Genomic DNA, 15,024 nt, shown 5'->3' on the forward strand with positions numbered 1-15,024 from the left:
TTTTCCCCAGAGAAATTGGTAATAAATGTGGCACACGTTAAAATGCTAGATTACACTTACTGTAGTCTGTATGTATTTATACATGGAAAATCATACCTCTAATCATTGATAACAGTATGGTATCTTTTCGTGTTTGAGAAGTGAAAACGAGGCATTAAAACGAGCCCTGCTTGTTTTTCAGTGTATCATTTAATGTACTCTCACAAGTTGGTGAACAGGTACAACTTTGTCGCTCACTGTACTAAATCACACATCCATTGATAGTATAAATAACCAACCTAATAATAATAGTACACATTTTCAAATACATAAAATCATCAAGTATCCAAGTCTTAAGTTACGGACATCAAATAAAAGGCATACAAAATATCGCAGACGTTGGAAGTCCAGTTTGAAGCCAAAAGAAAAGTTCATCACATTTTGGACATGGCAGTTAATTAGTAAACAGAAGGTTTGATAAGAGTAAAGAAACAGAACAAAATAATACAAATTCCTAGACTTTCAATTGACAAATATTGCAACGATTAAGCATTTATATTAAAAATAGGTACTGAAAGGGCATAAGTGTGTGTAAGACTTCCTGCACAAGACAAAGGCAACAGTTTGTTTTGTTCCGAGTAGAAAAATGAAACACCTTTCCAAATGCCAGCGGGGGTCGAGTCCCGCCTCGATTGCCTTTGTTCCACTTGGATTGTAAGTAAGGCATTTATGGATGATCCATCTGATTTGTAGGAAGGCATACCTCTTTCTATTCAGCACTGAAACTGGACCCCAACTATTGAACAGGGGACATCAATTTGCTCACATCTATTTTTTTTGTTTGTTTTTTTTTGTTTAACACATTCTCAGGCAGATGGAAATGCTCCGGCCAATCTCAACTCTTTGGGATGCGTTCGCAGAGAACATCTTATCCAACATGAAGCGCCACGCAGGGTGGCCCTTTCCATTTCCGTTGTTTTTTTAAAGTGGAGGGGCACATGTAGAGAAAACTCACAGAATTTTTTTTTTTTTTTTTTTTTTTTAATTTGACACTAATTTCAAGGGGAAACTGAATTACTGAGGATGTTTGTTCAAAGTAAAAGTTTACAACACAATGAGGAGGAAGAGGAGGAAAAGAAAAGAAGCCTGCCGGTCGAGCTGAACTCCTCTGTGGTGGGAGCTCTCTCTGTGTGTGTGTGTGTGTGTGTGTGTGTGTGTGTGTGTGTGTGTGTGTGTGTGTGTGTGTGTGTGTGTGTGTGTGTGTGTGTGTGTGTGTGTGTGTGTGTGTGTGTGTGTGTGTGTGTGTGTGTGTGTGTGTGTGTGTGTGTGTGTGTGTGTGTGTGTGTGTGTGTGTCTCTCTCTCTCTCCTTCTCTCTCTCTCTCTCTCTCTACTGGATGCAGCAGTTGTTGCGATGGCCGTTGGAATCTTTGAAGCGCAGGCGCATCTTTGGACGATATTTCTCCAGGTAGAAGAGCTGCTTGCTGTTGAACGCTCCCCGACGCTTCCTGGAGGAAACCACAAGAGTACTGCATATAGTCGTGTTATGTTCTGGTGTTTTCCTGAAATCCTACAGCTCCACTTGCTTAGAGTATCACCAATTTATCAAAGTAGTGACAATTCTTGCTCATACCTGCTGCTAATTGAAAGGAAATCTCTGACCACAGTCCTATTCTTCAAACCTGATCTGCAGCCGTATCGTCAGCTCGTTACTTCCTGCGGGACCTGAAGCGATGACACATCGCTGCCTCCTACTCAATCACTCTCATCTCACTTTCTGCTATTTACAGTCCTTGACTCATCCTTCTGCGCTATACGGACCACCAGATCATCCCCGCTTCTTTCACAGATAAGTCGCATGTTGGAAGGTTTCTCGGCTGTGAGCCGACTTACTGTCGAATGAACTGGACAGCGTCTTCATATTTCATCCCACACTCGATCAAGGCCAGCGCCACCAGAACAGGAGCTCTGCAGGACACACGGGAGGACAACAAGCTGAAAAGCTGCTCTGAAGGCTGTGAATGTTTTTACAAAAGCAATAAACCGGACAGAACTGGATACTGTGGCTTCACTTTTTACTCAACACTAATAAAAAGGACTCGGCTGTCACCAGATTATTTAAGAAGAGCATCGTGACTGAAACCTTTACGCAGTCAAGATGTTTGTGGAAGCAAACAGTCAAAATAAAAAGCTTAGAAACCTGTTAAGGACAAAATCTGAATACTTTACATTACTATTGCTCATGCACCTTGAGCTTTTAAAAAACTAATGGAAAGCAAGATAGTAGTAATAGTAAATTCAGCCTCTCCAGAGGTTCTTCAATAAGACTGGAGATTCACACATTTGTAACATGAACAGTCAAATTCACACAGTTAGAGATCAAATATAGATACTGAGATACTCTGAACAGCTGGATATTTAAAGATTGAGTTCTCTTGGGAAAGGGGCTGACTTTTGATAATTCAGCGGCAATAAAGACCGAATTAAACAAATCCTCTTCATGAGGGCTAAAAGCTGTGATCAGACTTGTACTTTGAGCATTTCCTACTGAGTCAGATCAGCGTATCCAGCTCACCTCCCCAGGCCCGCCACACAGTGGACGGCGATGCAGCAGCCCGGCTCCTCCCTGAACTTTAGCTTCAGAAGGTTCAGCCAATCGTCCACGATCTGGTTGGAGGGAGGGGCCCCATCGTCAAACGGCCAATCCTGAGTGAGTGAGTTTGCGAGAGAGAGAGAGAGAGAGAGAGAGAGAGAGAGAGAGAGAGAGAGAGAGAGAGAGAGAGAGACAGAGAGGGAGGGAGGGCAGGAGGGGAACGACGTCATCAGTGCGGTTTCTTGGAAACCAAAACAAAAGAAGTGTGACTGCTGAGCTCGCTGCGGGGAAAGAAAAATGTTGGGAGGGGGAGGGACACCTGTGGAGGGTTTGTTTCTCCTCACTTCACTTTTAAAAGTCTGATCTGGTTAGAAACACTTTCTTTAGGGTTGTTTGCAGTATTTTTTTTTTTTAGCAGAATGTGACAATTGTGATGAGTATTGGAGAAAAAAAAAACAAAAGAAAATCACAGCAGGACTCTGAGCTGGATGTAAATCAAATAGTTTGCAAGGAAATCTCAGAAATCAACCAAAGCGTTAAACAAAGAGACATCTTCAAAAGAAAGAATGGACGATCAGGTTTTACGTGGAAATTCAAAAGTGGTTGGCTCACCAGGACCTGGATCCCCTCTTTGACCACCAGGGTGGCATCATAGGTGGCCTCACACACTCTCACCACGGTGGTCACGCCATATTTCTTGAGCTCCTGTGACGACGAGAACAAACACAGTGAGCGCACTGACGACGAAGCTTCATTTCTCCTGGTTTCACGGTGTGATGTCACTGGCGGCTCACCTCGATGAACTTGTTCAGGGTGGCGTTGGTGGGATTGTGGGTGATGAGGAACCGCATGTTTTTGTAGGTGATCTCCACGGGGGCCGGTCTGTTCATGCGCGCCATCGTGACAACGTAACAAAAAAAAAATTAAATATAGATATATAGATAGCGAACAAAATCCGAATGTCTTCCACAGAGTAAAAACACTAATGTAAACGCTTAGTTTAGGACTCGGAGGGAATGTCAAAACACAAAACGTCCGATGAATTTCGAATCCCACAAAATCGAATTTCTCCGGTCTTCTTCGAGGTCGACGAGGTGAAAACGAGAAATACTAATGAACAAAACAAAAACAAAAACAAAAACAGGAAAATTTGGAAAGTTGGCAGCGGAAAAAGGGCGGACAGTTAGAAAAAGTAACTCAAACCCCTCTCCTTCGGGATCCAAACCAAAGAAAAGGGAGGAAAATAAAAAAACAAGGCTGGTTCCACCTCGATTCGGGCCAGGCGGAAGCCGACGAGGGCAGTGTGCAGCGGGTGGAGTTACCCCATCCAGGCCCACTTATCGCTGGTTCTGGGAGGCGGCCCGGTCCTGCCAACGTGCCGGGGTCCCTCCTGTGGCTCAAGTGCGTCGGATCGATGGCGAGTTCGGCTGTTCACTCGTCTGCATAGGCGACGTGCTGAGCCTGGCAGTAGTCTCCGCTGCCCTTCAGAAACTCCATAAATGTGTGACCCAGAACACCACAGAACTGCTGCAGGGCACAAGAGAAGAAGACGAGGGCGGTGTGAGGACGACAAGGACACACTGCAATCCTGCAACAAGTACGAAACACAGAAACTCCTGAATTGGATCTCAGTCAGAAATTATTCAAATCTGCTGTAAATACTCGTAAAGTACTGGTACACATTGAATTAACCCAACCCTAACTTTATGAGCTGCATTTAGCCAGATATGTTGTGGTAGGAATTTGCTAATATTACAATTCATATTTATTATATTTAAGGTCCAATTTACACGACGTGTAAATGTGTATTTTTGTTTCAGAAAAGCTTTGCATTAAAGTGATGTAGTGAGCATGTTGGGCCACGCAGTGGGTGTTTTTTTCCATTTGTGATGAAACCACATCCAGGAGAGAACAATACGCTATCAACATTGACAGTAGGAGTACAAGGTCATTCGTATGGACAGACGACCATGTTGAATTGTTATTACAGTGTCAAATATCAAATAAAAATCACAGGGTTATGATTTCTGATATACGGTGATATCTAACAATAAGGTTTGATTTATGCTGATTTGCTTATAATGAATATATTTTGTGCAATGAGAACTGTGATATTTACCTTCTTCTATTCTCCCTCAACAGTACCATGTCTGATCAAAAGGAAACCAGCTGCTTTAAACATTTTCTTATTAGAAATGCTGCTAACGTTATACTTTCAGAAAGTCACACCATGTGTGATCTGCAGAGACTGCCCCCTTTCCTTTTTATTCGAGATACAGCAGCAGTGAAGCTTCAGGAAGGACGGCCCGCACTTCTAAATCGATGGCAATGAACTCAGTAACACCACTCCCACTGCACACGTCACCGACATGAAGTCATATCGGTCTGATCCAATAAGGACACCGAAACGCGTCCGCAAGTCCAAGTCAAACATGGCAGCCGCTCAAAAGGCCAACGGGTTCACGACAAAGCTGTCATCTAAATCAAGACTCACAAAAAAGGAAATCCACCACAAAATAAGGCAGAAGAAATAAAAACACGGGGTGAAAAAAAAAAAAAGAAGAGACGTCTTTTAATTTAAAGCCACCATAAAACAACACACATGTAGGAGTTGTGCCTCTTCACAACGCTCCACTATAAGGCAGCTGCTGCAGCTAATGGGACTGAGAAACTTACAGGAGGTTGACAGTAATATTCCAGATGTTATTATCATGACCATTACTGGTATGGCTCCAATACACACACACCAAACACGACTAAAAGCAGCGACGTGGCAGCTTCAAATCAGACTGCATGCGTCTGAAATACTCCGGCAGGTTTGGGAGTCATTTAAGGTGAGCGCCTCATTTAGCAGTAGCAGAGAGTCCACTGTCTGAGACGCATTAGAGAACACACACTGCAGAGCGCAGATATCCTGCTTTCTGCCATTTGGGCTGTTCCAAGGACTGCATGTTTACACATCAGCCGTCTGCATTTCAGACACTTAAAAGATGTGTGTGTTAACATACATTAACAGAAGCGGCACACTGCTTTAGGAGGTGGCTTGAATTAAAGAAGAGGATTCATCGACCGCCACATATAAACAAATGTGCTGTGATTCAGGGAGAGTCTGGGGTTTTAGTCTCGATATTAGAGGATTCATTCAACACACGACTTCACATGCTGGTGTGCACTGAGACTTTGTATGTAATTTCAGAAGAATCGACAACCAGCCTTTGTTTCACGGCCTCACTGAAACACAAGACAGATGTTCAAACAAAGAAAACTCGTGGCCATCAGCAAAGAAAACCCACTAACTCTTCTTCAGCCACCAGGAGGCAGTGTTGAGCTCCATCAACTGTCATTTATCACGGAGAAGAAGTCAGCAGGTGATCAAATGAGAGTCGGGTGTCAAACATATGACTCGTAGACTCAATCGGACAGGCAGTCACTTTCACACGGTGAAAGGTCAGTGCCAACATGTCGACTGGGAGAAACAGGAAACGGCACAGAACAGAACAGTTGTGATGCAGTAGGAAAATTTTATTCAACTTCCTGAATTGATAAACTATCAACATGACCACAATACTTAAGTCAAAAGGTTTTTGTTTTTTTAAAAACATGTTTTCAGATGAACTGACGACCGACTCCAGCCAAGGTCAACTAATCACAACTACTAACGCCAATGATTCTACAGTACTTTTGGATACTTGTACTCGAGGTATTATACAGATTTATACAAGTACAATTTCAAGCATGCCATTTACATCACTAAACCACCAGAGGACATCAAATCTGAACGCCTTTAATTTAATCGGCATGTTTGAACAACATTGTTTTTGTAAACTCAGCCAACATGGTTATTTGTAATAGATATTAGATATGAGATACAGTCTGTGTCATATCTACTTTTTACAAAACAAATTGAATTAAATCCTTCCTATTATTGATAACTTGTGAAAACAATCTTTTGAGTAATTTAACTATAACAATAGTATGCTCTGTTGCTTGAATCATTTGATAGAAAGGTTGATATTTATGAAGGACTTGAACTTCAATAAGTCTCTTCAATATCCTGCGTGCAGTTCCTTCCAGCAGCATTTCATAAGAGGAACAGGTGTTGACCGTTGTTTTTAGTCATTTTTGTGTCTCTTGCCTCCGTGTTGTCATCACCAGGTCTGATGCAAGGCTGAAGTAATGAAGCGAAATCCACCAGTGCAGGATGTCAAACCCACTTTACTTCAGGGGCCACATGCAGCACAATCTCATCTCAAGTCGGCCAGAACAGTAACTCATAGCACCATAATATATAAATAACAAGCACTTAAAACTTACAGATCACTGCGGATCTTTAAAACAATATTTACAAAGTCATGAATACACCTGGCCAGGTGTAGCTGAACTGTAAAATATAGCAGGCCAGCTCATATTCTGATCATTCTACATTATATATATATTGAATGCCAACATATTTCTCCATCTGTGTTGTAATACATTCTAAAGGGCGCCACTGGTGGTGAAATATAGATATCGCAGATCTAATTTTTCAGCAGGTTAATTGCATCCAGCGGGCTGCATCAGGCCCGTGGGCCGTACGTTTGACATTCATCTAAAGCATCCGATTGGCCACAATATGTGCACATCGAAATCAGATTTTCTAATAGTGAATGATCAACAGATATTACGATAAATCATGTGTGCAGCACTGATCCAACCCCGATGACAAACCCAACATCCAAACCAGTACTTGTGTGACATGTGGAACAGGTGATCTCTCTGTACTTTCTCCTCCGCAGGGGCAGATTGTCTTCTCCACCTCTCAGGGAGTTATATAAAGCCCCCTGCAGTGCTGATGTACAATAGAAAGGATGTGTCATTTCTGACATGTAGGTCACAAGTGAGAAGGCTGAGCCCACCATGAGGCCTTCTTATTAACATCACAAATCTCACTCACAAACGCTTCTTTGTCCTTTGTAAGCCTGGGGAGATAGTCAGGTGGTTCTATTATTAACAGTATTTGTTTTGTTACTATAGAAAACAGTGACTTATCAGAAATTCGTTGAAGCTTTGTTATTTTCTCACAGGAAAAAAAACAGCATTTGGTATAAAATGTCAAAAAAAAAAAAAAAAACGCCTTTGAGGGGGTTTGTATAAATACGTCGAAGCAGGTGAAACAGAGGCACACGGTGTTGGGAGACGCAGAATGAAGGTTTTGAAGCAGGTTTGGAGAGAGAAAGCAGCAAATTAAAGAGGTTGTTTAAAGTGTCCTTTGTGTGAGCAGACCGGGCGCCATCATCTAACGTCAGAGGCCTTCAGGCTCCACCAGCAGTCGTTCCCCCCTCACTCCTCCCAGCTGCTTTGCATCCGCCAACACTAAGGTTTCTCTACAACACGTACCATCAAAAACCATATCTGCTCCGAAACGAATATTTCGAGCCCGTTTCTCTGAGAGAAATAAAACAAAAAAAACGAGTGGGTTTTCTCGATGATAAACTTGCAGTGACCGGCTGGGAGCAGCCCCTGTGCTGCGCATCCGACAGCCGCTTCCTCTCCCAAGCACCAGCCGGTCAACCCTCCATAGGACCGAGAAACACTCGCTGATTTTAACCCCACACTTTATTTGGAGAGTAATGCTCTGAACTGAGAGTCTTAATCGCGGAGATATCCCGGGTTTGTTCCAGTGGAGGAGGCCGTGATTTGGTCGCAGGAGGCCAGCTGGTAGCAGTTAACGTTCTGATTTACAACACGGCAAAGGAGGAGCTGCACACAAAATGGCAGCCAGAAAAGAACAAATATAAGTAAGTACTTACTGGGATATGCTTACTCATTGAAGATTGTAGCTTAATCATACAGCCGGTCCCCAGAAAAAAGGTGAAATGAAGAAACGGTTCTCCACCATACAGTGCGGTGCTGTCTGTCCGAACGGAGCCGAAGTCTCCTGACGAGACGGGACGAAGCTGCCCGAAGCCGGCCGAGCGGAGGCGGTGGGCGCTGACGTCACATCCGGCTCCACCTGCCAGCGCAAAACACCAACTGCAAAGACAAAATGTCCTCAATCAAAACTTTCTTTCTTTTTTCTTTTTTAATAAAACGTCTACTTTCTTCATGGCCCCGAAACATTTTCAATCAGTGACAGGGATTCCTAGTTTTCTTTGGTCATTTTCTTCCACTTATTACCAAATAGTGAGTTGGAAAATACATCTGATTTCTATAAAACTCAAACTTCCATTTCCCTGTGGAGAATATACACCCGATTTCGTGTAAAATCCAACTGGAAATGCAAAAATAGAGTTTTTTTGAAAAATTATTATTTTCTTCTAAATTATTTTGTAAATACACTTCTAATGATTTGAACAGAACTGCATTAAAACTAAGGTCTGGCCACGGGTAAAGAAAAGTGTGTAAAATAATTTTTGGGGGACTTTTTGTAGATCATTTTCTTTCCTGAGGTCAGATGTTTTTACCCCACTGAAAAGTGCAACAAACCATTGTGTGGCAGATGAGGGGTGATTATACAATCTTGGTAGGAGCTCTGTGGAGCCATTTCCCCCAGGGGTTAATAAGGTGATCTCATTCTGATTATGATAATTTAAAAAAAATCCTTGTTTTTGTGTGTATAATTGTCACAAATTCTTATTGTGTGTTTTTGTTTCTTTTAATAATTCAATTATATTGGTGGCTAGTAATTTATCTGTTTTTCCAGCTTTGCTTGATGCTTCACCGACTATGTTTGACTCTACAGTATATTGTGTGACTATTAACTCTTTGTCTGTAGCTCCAAAAGCCAGAGTGTGGACAACTCATTTGCATTTCTTGAAGGATTTCTCCTCACTAACTCCCCTGCATGATTCTTCTATTCTGAAGACAGAGCCGGGGTTGTTTAGTGCTTCCTGTGACTATATTGCCTCCACCTTGACTCAGCTGGTGAAACCCCACCCTGAAAATGAGCAGTGTTATGCCCAGACATCTCTCTGGTCAGGCGCTGACTGATCAGCCACCTCCAGCTGGTCACATGTGGATGGAGAGCCTGGATGATAAGGGCAGATAACAAACCCTGGAGGAAGCTGTGAAACACTCTTGTAATCCACTTCAAACTGATGGAATTAAAGAATGGCTTGTTGATCCAGAGTAAAACAAGCCCACACAGCAAATTCCAGACACATCTTGGAGCAACAGCAGATCTGGGGCGGGTGAAAACAGAAAACTTTTGTTTTGAAAAGAGACGTTTATCGGACATTTCACTGTATTTTGCACCAGAAAGTTTAATGGACATGATCTTTATGTCTTTATGTTGAGATTGTAGGCATTTTGAGTAGTAATTGTTTGGTTTTGTGAAAAACAAAACAATACACATTTATATTACATATATCTGTGCCACCAAACTTAAGATTTAAAAGTTATAATGGCATTATTTTATCCCACTCAAGCTGAAATTCGGCCCCTGAACTGAAATGTGTTTCACGGGCCTGGATTAGACAGTGGTACCAGTGTGTGTGTGTTGCCTGTAAACTTCCTCCTCAAGTAAGATTGCAGAGAGCTTCCACTGTGTTTTATAACATGAACATGGCCAACTGCAATAGCTATTGTCTCTTCTTTACAGATGTGCATTTTTATCTGCGTGGAATAAATACGTTTGGCTCTCATATCCTTCTGGAAGCGTGTGTGGTGCTGCTGAGCTCTGCGGTTTCTCTCTGCATGAACACAAAAGCCACGCTGAATGGTCCACTACCAGCAGCCAATGAGCTGAAAGCAACTGTCGCTTCAGACTCCACCAGCAGCCGCCTGCTGCCAGTTTCCAGCCGGACTCCCGTGGGCGTCGGGGGGCAAAAAGAATTTTCTAATACATCACCATTGTCCCAATTGTCTATAAGAATTAATGTGCAAGTATAGCTCTGCCTTCACATGAAGGCTACCAAATTCCAAATCACAGTTCATGAGTACAAACAAAGAAATGAATGACTCTGAAGATATCAAGGTAACAACTCCACATCTGTCTTACTTCTCTAATATATAATGTGTTTTCTCGAGATCCTGATGATGGATAGAACAGTTCTGCCTTAAATATAAAGTTTTCTCCATGTGCTTAAGTGATTGAGTTGTGTGTTTTGAAATTTAAACATTTTGGATGATTACAGATTTGATTTCATTGGTAATTTTTCTAATATTCAACCTCAACCATCTCTTAGTATTTCTGTGACAGAGGAGTTGTGTGTATTCCAGGGGTGCCCGTGTGGAAGTAAAGACCAAATCGATGGCACAGGAATGAGTCTAGGCAACAAGAAGGGAGTGAGAGTGACAGGGAAACATGTTCCTCCAGTGGACTGGAGCAGCAGAAGAGGAGGTCCATCCATTGTTCACTCACCTGCCAGTCCCCCAATGCATCAAGACCCCCCAACGGTTATCTCCATAGGTCCTCTGCCTCAAAGGCAAGTGGTCGATCTTCAGATGGAAGATCTGGCCGGTGCAGAGGACTGGATTAGGGAGGCATCGTCTCAGGGCAGGGTGTCCTATGGAGAGGTGGGCGTACCCAAGCAGACCATGGAGGAGCTGAAGAACATCCTGAGGGAGAGTCCTTTACTTGGTGTCCGGGGAAGAGATGATGGTAAACCAGGAGGTGCCTACTCATACCTGCACGGAAGCAGTGGAGGTGGTGGAAGAGCAGATGGACGACAGGGAGATGGAAACCCTCACAGGGCTTTCAGCACCTTCAAACCTCACTCCGATGCTTCCAGAAGGGGGCCCATGTCCAGAGAAAGCACATCTATTCAGCAGCCTCCCATGATGGATTCATCCAGCTCATTCAGGTCTAATACTCACACAAATAGGCAACCTGGAGTCAGAACTCACACATATTCCAGCGGTGGATCCTGGAGAGAGACTGGGGCTTCTCATTCAGGTTGGTCGAACGTTGTGTATCCTTGATATCAATGAAGATGTGCTGTGTATACATTTATATTAAGGGGCTTTGTAACAAATATAAGTTAGCTTTTAGCTTGTCATATGCTGGCTAATAGGCCTGTCGCATTGAGTGATTTCATCTGTGTGACTTGGGACAGATTCAACCAGCATTACAGACTGTATGTATATTTTGTTTGAATTTGTCAATTCATTCATTTCAAATACATTTTTTTCTAATAGGGTTTTACATTAATGACAGTGAAATAAAAGTACTACAGCTTTCTGATCCCAATGAAATGACTCATTGATTATTCTATGGATTTGATTTTGATTGAAATCAGTACAATGCTCATTGACTAATCCTGGGACAAATTATACTACACCAAAAATACTTACACGAAAATACCTTAATATTATGTTGACATCTTTGTTTCATGGCACTTAACAGTCAACACAAAGTGATACTAATACATGTTGTGAGTTTAAACCATTATTTGGACATTTTGGATGGAGGTGACTGACTTGTCCAAGGTATAACCTGTTTTCACCCAGCTTGGATTAGCTCCAACACTCTGCAACCCTGGACAGTTAGAAACAGTGTAGACAATAAATGAATGGATGGATGGATGGATGGAGGGATATCAGATTTTGACTTAAGTTTAACTTTGATGAATTATAGTTTGTTTTTTGATTTTTTGTTTTGTTTTTTAAATGTGACTTCTTGATTTGTTTTCCACAGATAACGAAAACGGGATCGTTGAGATTTCTGGCAACCAGAGGTTCATTGCAGCCATGGAGCAGATCAAACAGCAGATTGCTCGAGAAAACATCAACTTTGTCCGGTTTGAGGCCACCGACCTCCACGGAGTGTCAAGATCCAAGACAGTGCCTGTCCGCTTTTTCCATGTAATAAATTCTATATGTTTATCCATCCATCCATCCATCCATCCATCCATCCATCCATCCATCCATCCATCCATCCATCCATCATCACCTACCTACCTACTTACCTACATACCTACCTAAATGGATGAATTTTTCTGAGAATAAATTCTACACATGCATTAATGCTGTATTCACAGGAGAAAGCTGTGTATGGGGTGCCAATGCCACGAAGTTACCTTGAGTTGACCCTGAGCCCTAAGAGCAATGAAGTGGACCATGCCAATACTGCCAACTTCAGCAGCGACGTTCTCCTGATCCCTGATCTTTCCACCTTCCGGGTTCTCCCGTGGGCGGAACAGACGGCGCGGGTGATCTGTGACCCATGTACCGTGACAGGCAACCCTCTCCGCACCTCACCTCGCCTCATTGCCAAGCAGCTTCTGGGACAGCTCCAAAGCCTGGGCTTCTCCCTGCACTCGTCCTTCACATACGAATGCTGTGTTCTGGGGGCGCCAGACCGCATCGGACCAAAGACCCTCCTGTTCCCTGCCACCACCCTGCTCAGCAACCATGACCTGCCTTTCTTCCAGCAGCTAGTGGACAGCATGTACTGCATGGGCGCTGACATAGACAGCATCGCCTCTGCAAGTGGACCCGGCCAGATGGAGATAAACCTGAGGCCAGAGTTTGGCATTGCAGCAGCAGATACCGCCTTCACTTTCCGCACTGGCATTAAAGAAATGGCTCGCAAGCACAGCTACATCGCCAGTTTTTTCACTGACGATGGTCTCTACAACGCTGGCGTGCTCTCTCATAGCTTGTGGGATGCCAATGGGCGACGCAGCCTTTTCCACAGTGGAGACAAAGCAGGTGAGATGTCTGAGATTGGCAGGAAGTGGCTGGCCGGCCTTCTCACTCACTCTGCTGCTTTGAGCTGTCTGATGTCACCCGGTCTTGGCTGCCGGAGCCACATCGCCAAGACAATCAAAGATCCCAAACGGCTGTTATACGCCACCTGTGGGAGCAACGACAACAGCAGCTCCTTCAACATCAAGTGCCATGGTGGGAGGGAGACACATATTGACAACAAGCTGGGCTCAGCCATGGCAAACCCTTACATTGTGCTGGCTGCCACAGTGGCTGCAGGGCTGGATGGTATTAGAAGAAACCTAAACATTGAGAGCAGCCTGAACAAAGCTCCCTGTCAGCAGAGGGAGTTTGCCATTCCCGTCAAGCTGGATGATGCTCTGGAGGCATTGGGAGAGGACCACATCATCCGCAGTGCCCTTGGAGAACCTTTCGTTCAGTATTTCATCGCCATGAAAAAGTTTGAGATTGAGACCCAAGAACTGGATGATGAACGGAACAAGTGTTTGGAGTATTTCATCTAGAACAGCCTACATAGACACTTTCCTTTGTGAAAGCATGAGAAACTGCTGCTGGAATGTGAAAGGTTTTATTTTATACATATACATCATATTGTATTTAATACTGAAGTATGATGCAGATTGTTGTTATTTCAGTCATTTCAAAATAAAGAATGAATTTCCCCCAATGTGAAATTTTGTTGTTCATGTGCACACTTTCTTGACAACACAGCTCTTGTGTGACTTTCACTTGTGTGGACACTGTAGTAGCCTAACATGATGAACAAGTTCAACAGAGAAAGACTATCATCGACGTGCACTGAACAATAACAAGATGAAGAAAACTAAAATGTTTTGAGTCCAGCACTTAAACGTCCCGCATCATGTAATCCTGGAGTAATTTTGCCTTATGAGGTTGACAGCCCCTTGGGTTTGACCTCTGATGACATCGACCCAGTTAATCTTTATTTTACTTGATTATATTTGGGTTGCTTTGCAACACATTATCCATGGCTCACAATAACATTCATCCTGGTCCACAGGATGATTATAAAAACAAAAACTTGGGTTTGAACTTTTAAGTGTAGATTTTTATTCATTAATTACAAAAACAGTGTTCAAACAATTACACATTAGATTAGATTATTTTTAATTTGAGGTTGGTCCAAGTATTGCACTGAAACAACACACAATTACACACATTACAAGTTAAGAAAAGAAGAAATAAACATGATTTTGTTGTTTAAACATAGACACATCTATTTGTTGATCAAATTATTCTTCATCATTAATTCATGAAAATGTTGTTATCTGTGTACTGAGATGCAATCAAATTCAATCACTTAAGAATAAATAATTCCAAAATGTCTAATTTAGAGATAATGTGGCACCCAGAGAGCGAATACCACTGTCTCCTTGTTCCATTATCTGTTAACCTGCCAGTTTTTAAATCAACATACAGTATGTCTGCATATTATTGAGTTATGGTAAATAACTGGAGAAAGCCTGTGAGAAAAGAAAGAAATGTCCAGGGTGAAATGAGGGGAATGTTTATGGATCTACCCTCATCTGGTCTACACTTCAACACCAAGGCAAAAGTATTCTCAGTGCGGAGGGGAATTAAGTTATCCCTCACTTCACAGCCAATGACGTTGACTCACTACCAGAATAGAAAAGAATGAATCAATCAACTATAGTTATTATTTTGTGTATATACAGTCTGCTTTTGGAGAGAAATTCCCATCAAACTGCCTCTTGGTCACCTCCAGCCAAGTGGAAAATTTTTGTTGGATACAGAACTTTTTGTATATTCACCATCAAATAGA

The 15,024-nt window shown here is 42.6% G+C and overlaps 3 protein-coding genes across 3 annotated transcripts; 1 reads left to right on the forward strand and 2 right to left on the reverse strand.

The window, feature by feature from the left end:
- Positions 1–176: 176 nt before the first annotated feature.
- Positions 177–3,504, reverse strand: ptp4a1 (protein tyrosine phosphatase 4A1). Its single transcript, XM_080520654.1, has 5 exons — positions 3,365–3,504; positions 3,183–3,275; positions 2,553–2,683; positions 1,871–1,945; positions 177–1,485 (listed from the first exon to the last, which is right to left on the reverse strand). The coding sequence occupies exons 1-5, from the start codon at positions 3,467–3,469 to the stop codon at positions 1,368–1,370; spliced, it is 522 nt and encodes a 173-aa protein (XP_080376780.1). The 5' UTR covers positions 3,470–3,504; the 3' UTR covers positions 177–1,367.
- A 372-nt stretch (positions 3,505–3,876) lies between these two features.
- On the reverse strand, positions 3,877–8,510 carry LOC308149028 (uncharacterized protein). Its single transcript, XM_080520655.1, has 2 exons — positions 8,360–8,510; positions 3,877–4,097 (listed from the first exon to the last, which is right to left on the reverse strand). Exons 1-2 carry the CDS (start codon positions 8,396–8,398, stop codon positions 4,002–4,004), a joined length of 135 nt encoding a protein of 44 aa, XP_080376781.1. The 5' UTR covers positions 8,399–8,510; the 3' UTR covers positions 3,877–4,001.
- A 1,972-nt stretch (positions 8,511–10,482) lies between these two features.
- lgsn (lengsin, lens protein with glutamine synthetase domain) lies at positions 10,483–13,723 on the forward strand (the record flags this gene model as incomplete). The annotated part of the gene is made up of 4 exons (XM_080520719.1): positions 10,483–10,524; positions 10,770–11,445; positions 12,187–12,353; positions 12,530–13,723. 4 exons carry the CDS (start codon positions 10,483–10,485, stop codon positions 13,721–13,723), a joined length of 2,079 nt encoding a protein of 692 aa, XP_080376845.1.
- Between the last annotated feature and the right edge of the window lie 1,301 nt (positions 13,724–15,024).

The sequence above is a fragment of the Blennius ocellaris genome, assembly GCF_963422515.1.
Source record: "Blennius ocellaris genome assembly, chromosome: 3".
In the NCBI taxonomy this organism is placed as follows: Eukaryota; Metazoa; Chordata; class Actinopteri; order Blenniiformes; family Blenniidae; genus Blennius; species Blennius ocellaris.

Coding starts and splice junctions, on each gene's coding strand:
- ptp4a1 (XM_080520654.1), bottom strand. CDS start 3,469: ATGGCGCGCATGAACAGACCGGCCCCCGTGGAGATCACCTACAAAAAC. Junction 3,276..3,364: donor CCCTGAACAAGTTCATCGAG/GTGAGCCGCCAG, acceptor TCGTCGTCACAG/GAGCTCAAGAAATATGGCGT. Junction 1,946..2,552: donor TGTGTGGCGGGCCTGGGGAG/GTGAGCTGGATA, acceptor TGTGTCCTGCAG/AGCTCCTGTTCTGGTGGCGC.
- LOC308149028 (XM_080520655.1), bottom strand. CDS start 8,398: ATGATTAAGCTACAATCTTCAATGAGTAAGCATATCCCA. Junction 4,098..8,359: donor CAATGAGTAAGCATATCCCA/GTAAGTACTTAC, acceptor TGTGCCCTGCAG/CAGTTCTGTGGTGTTCTGGG.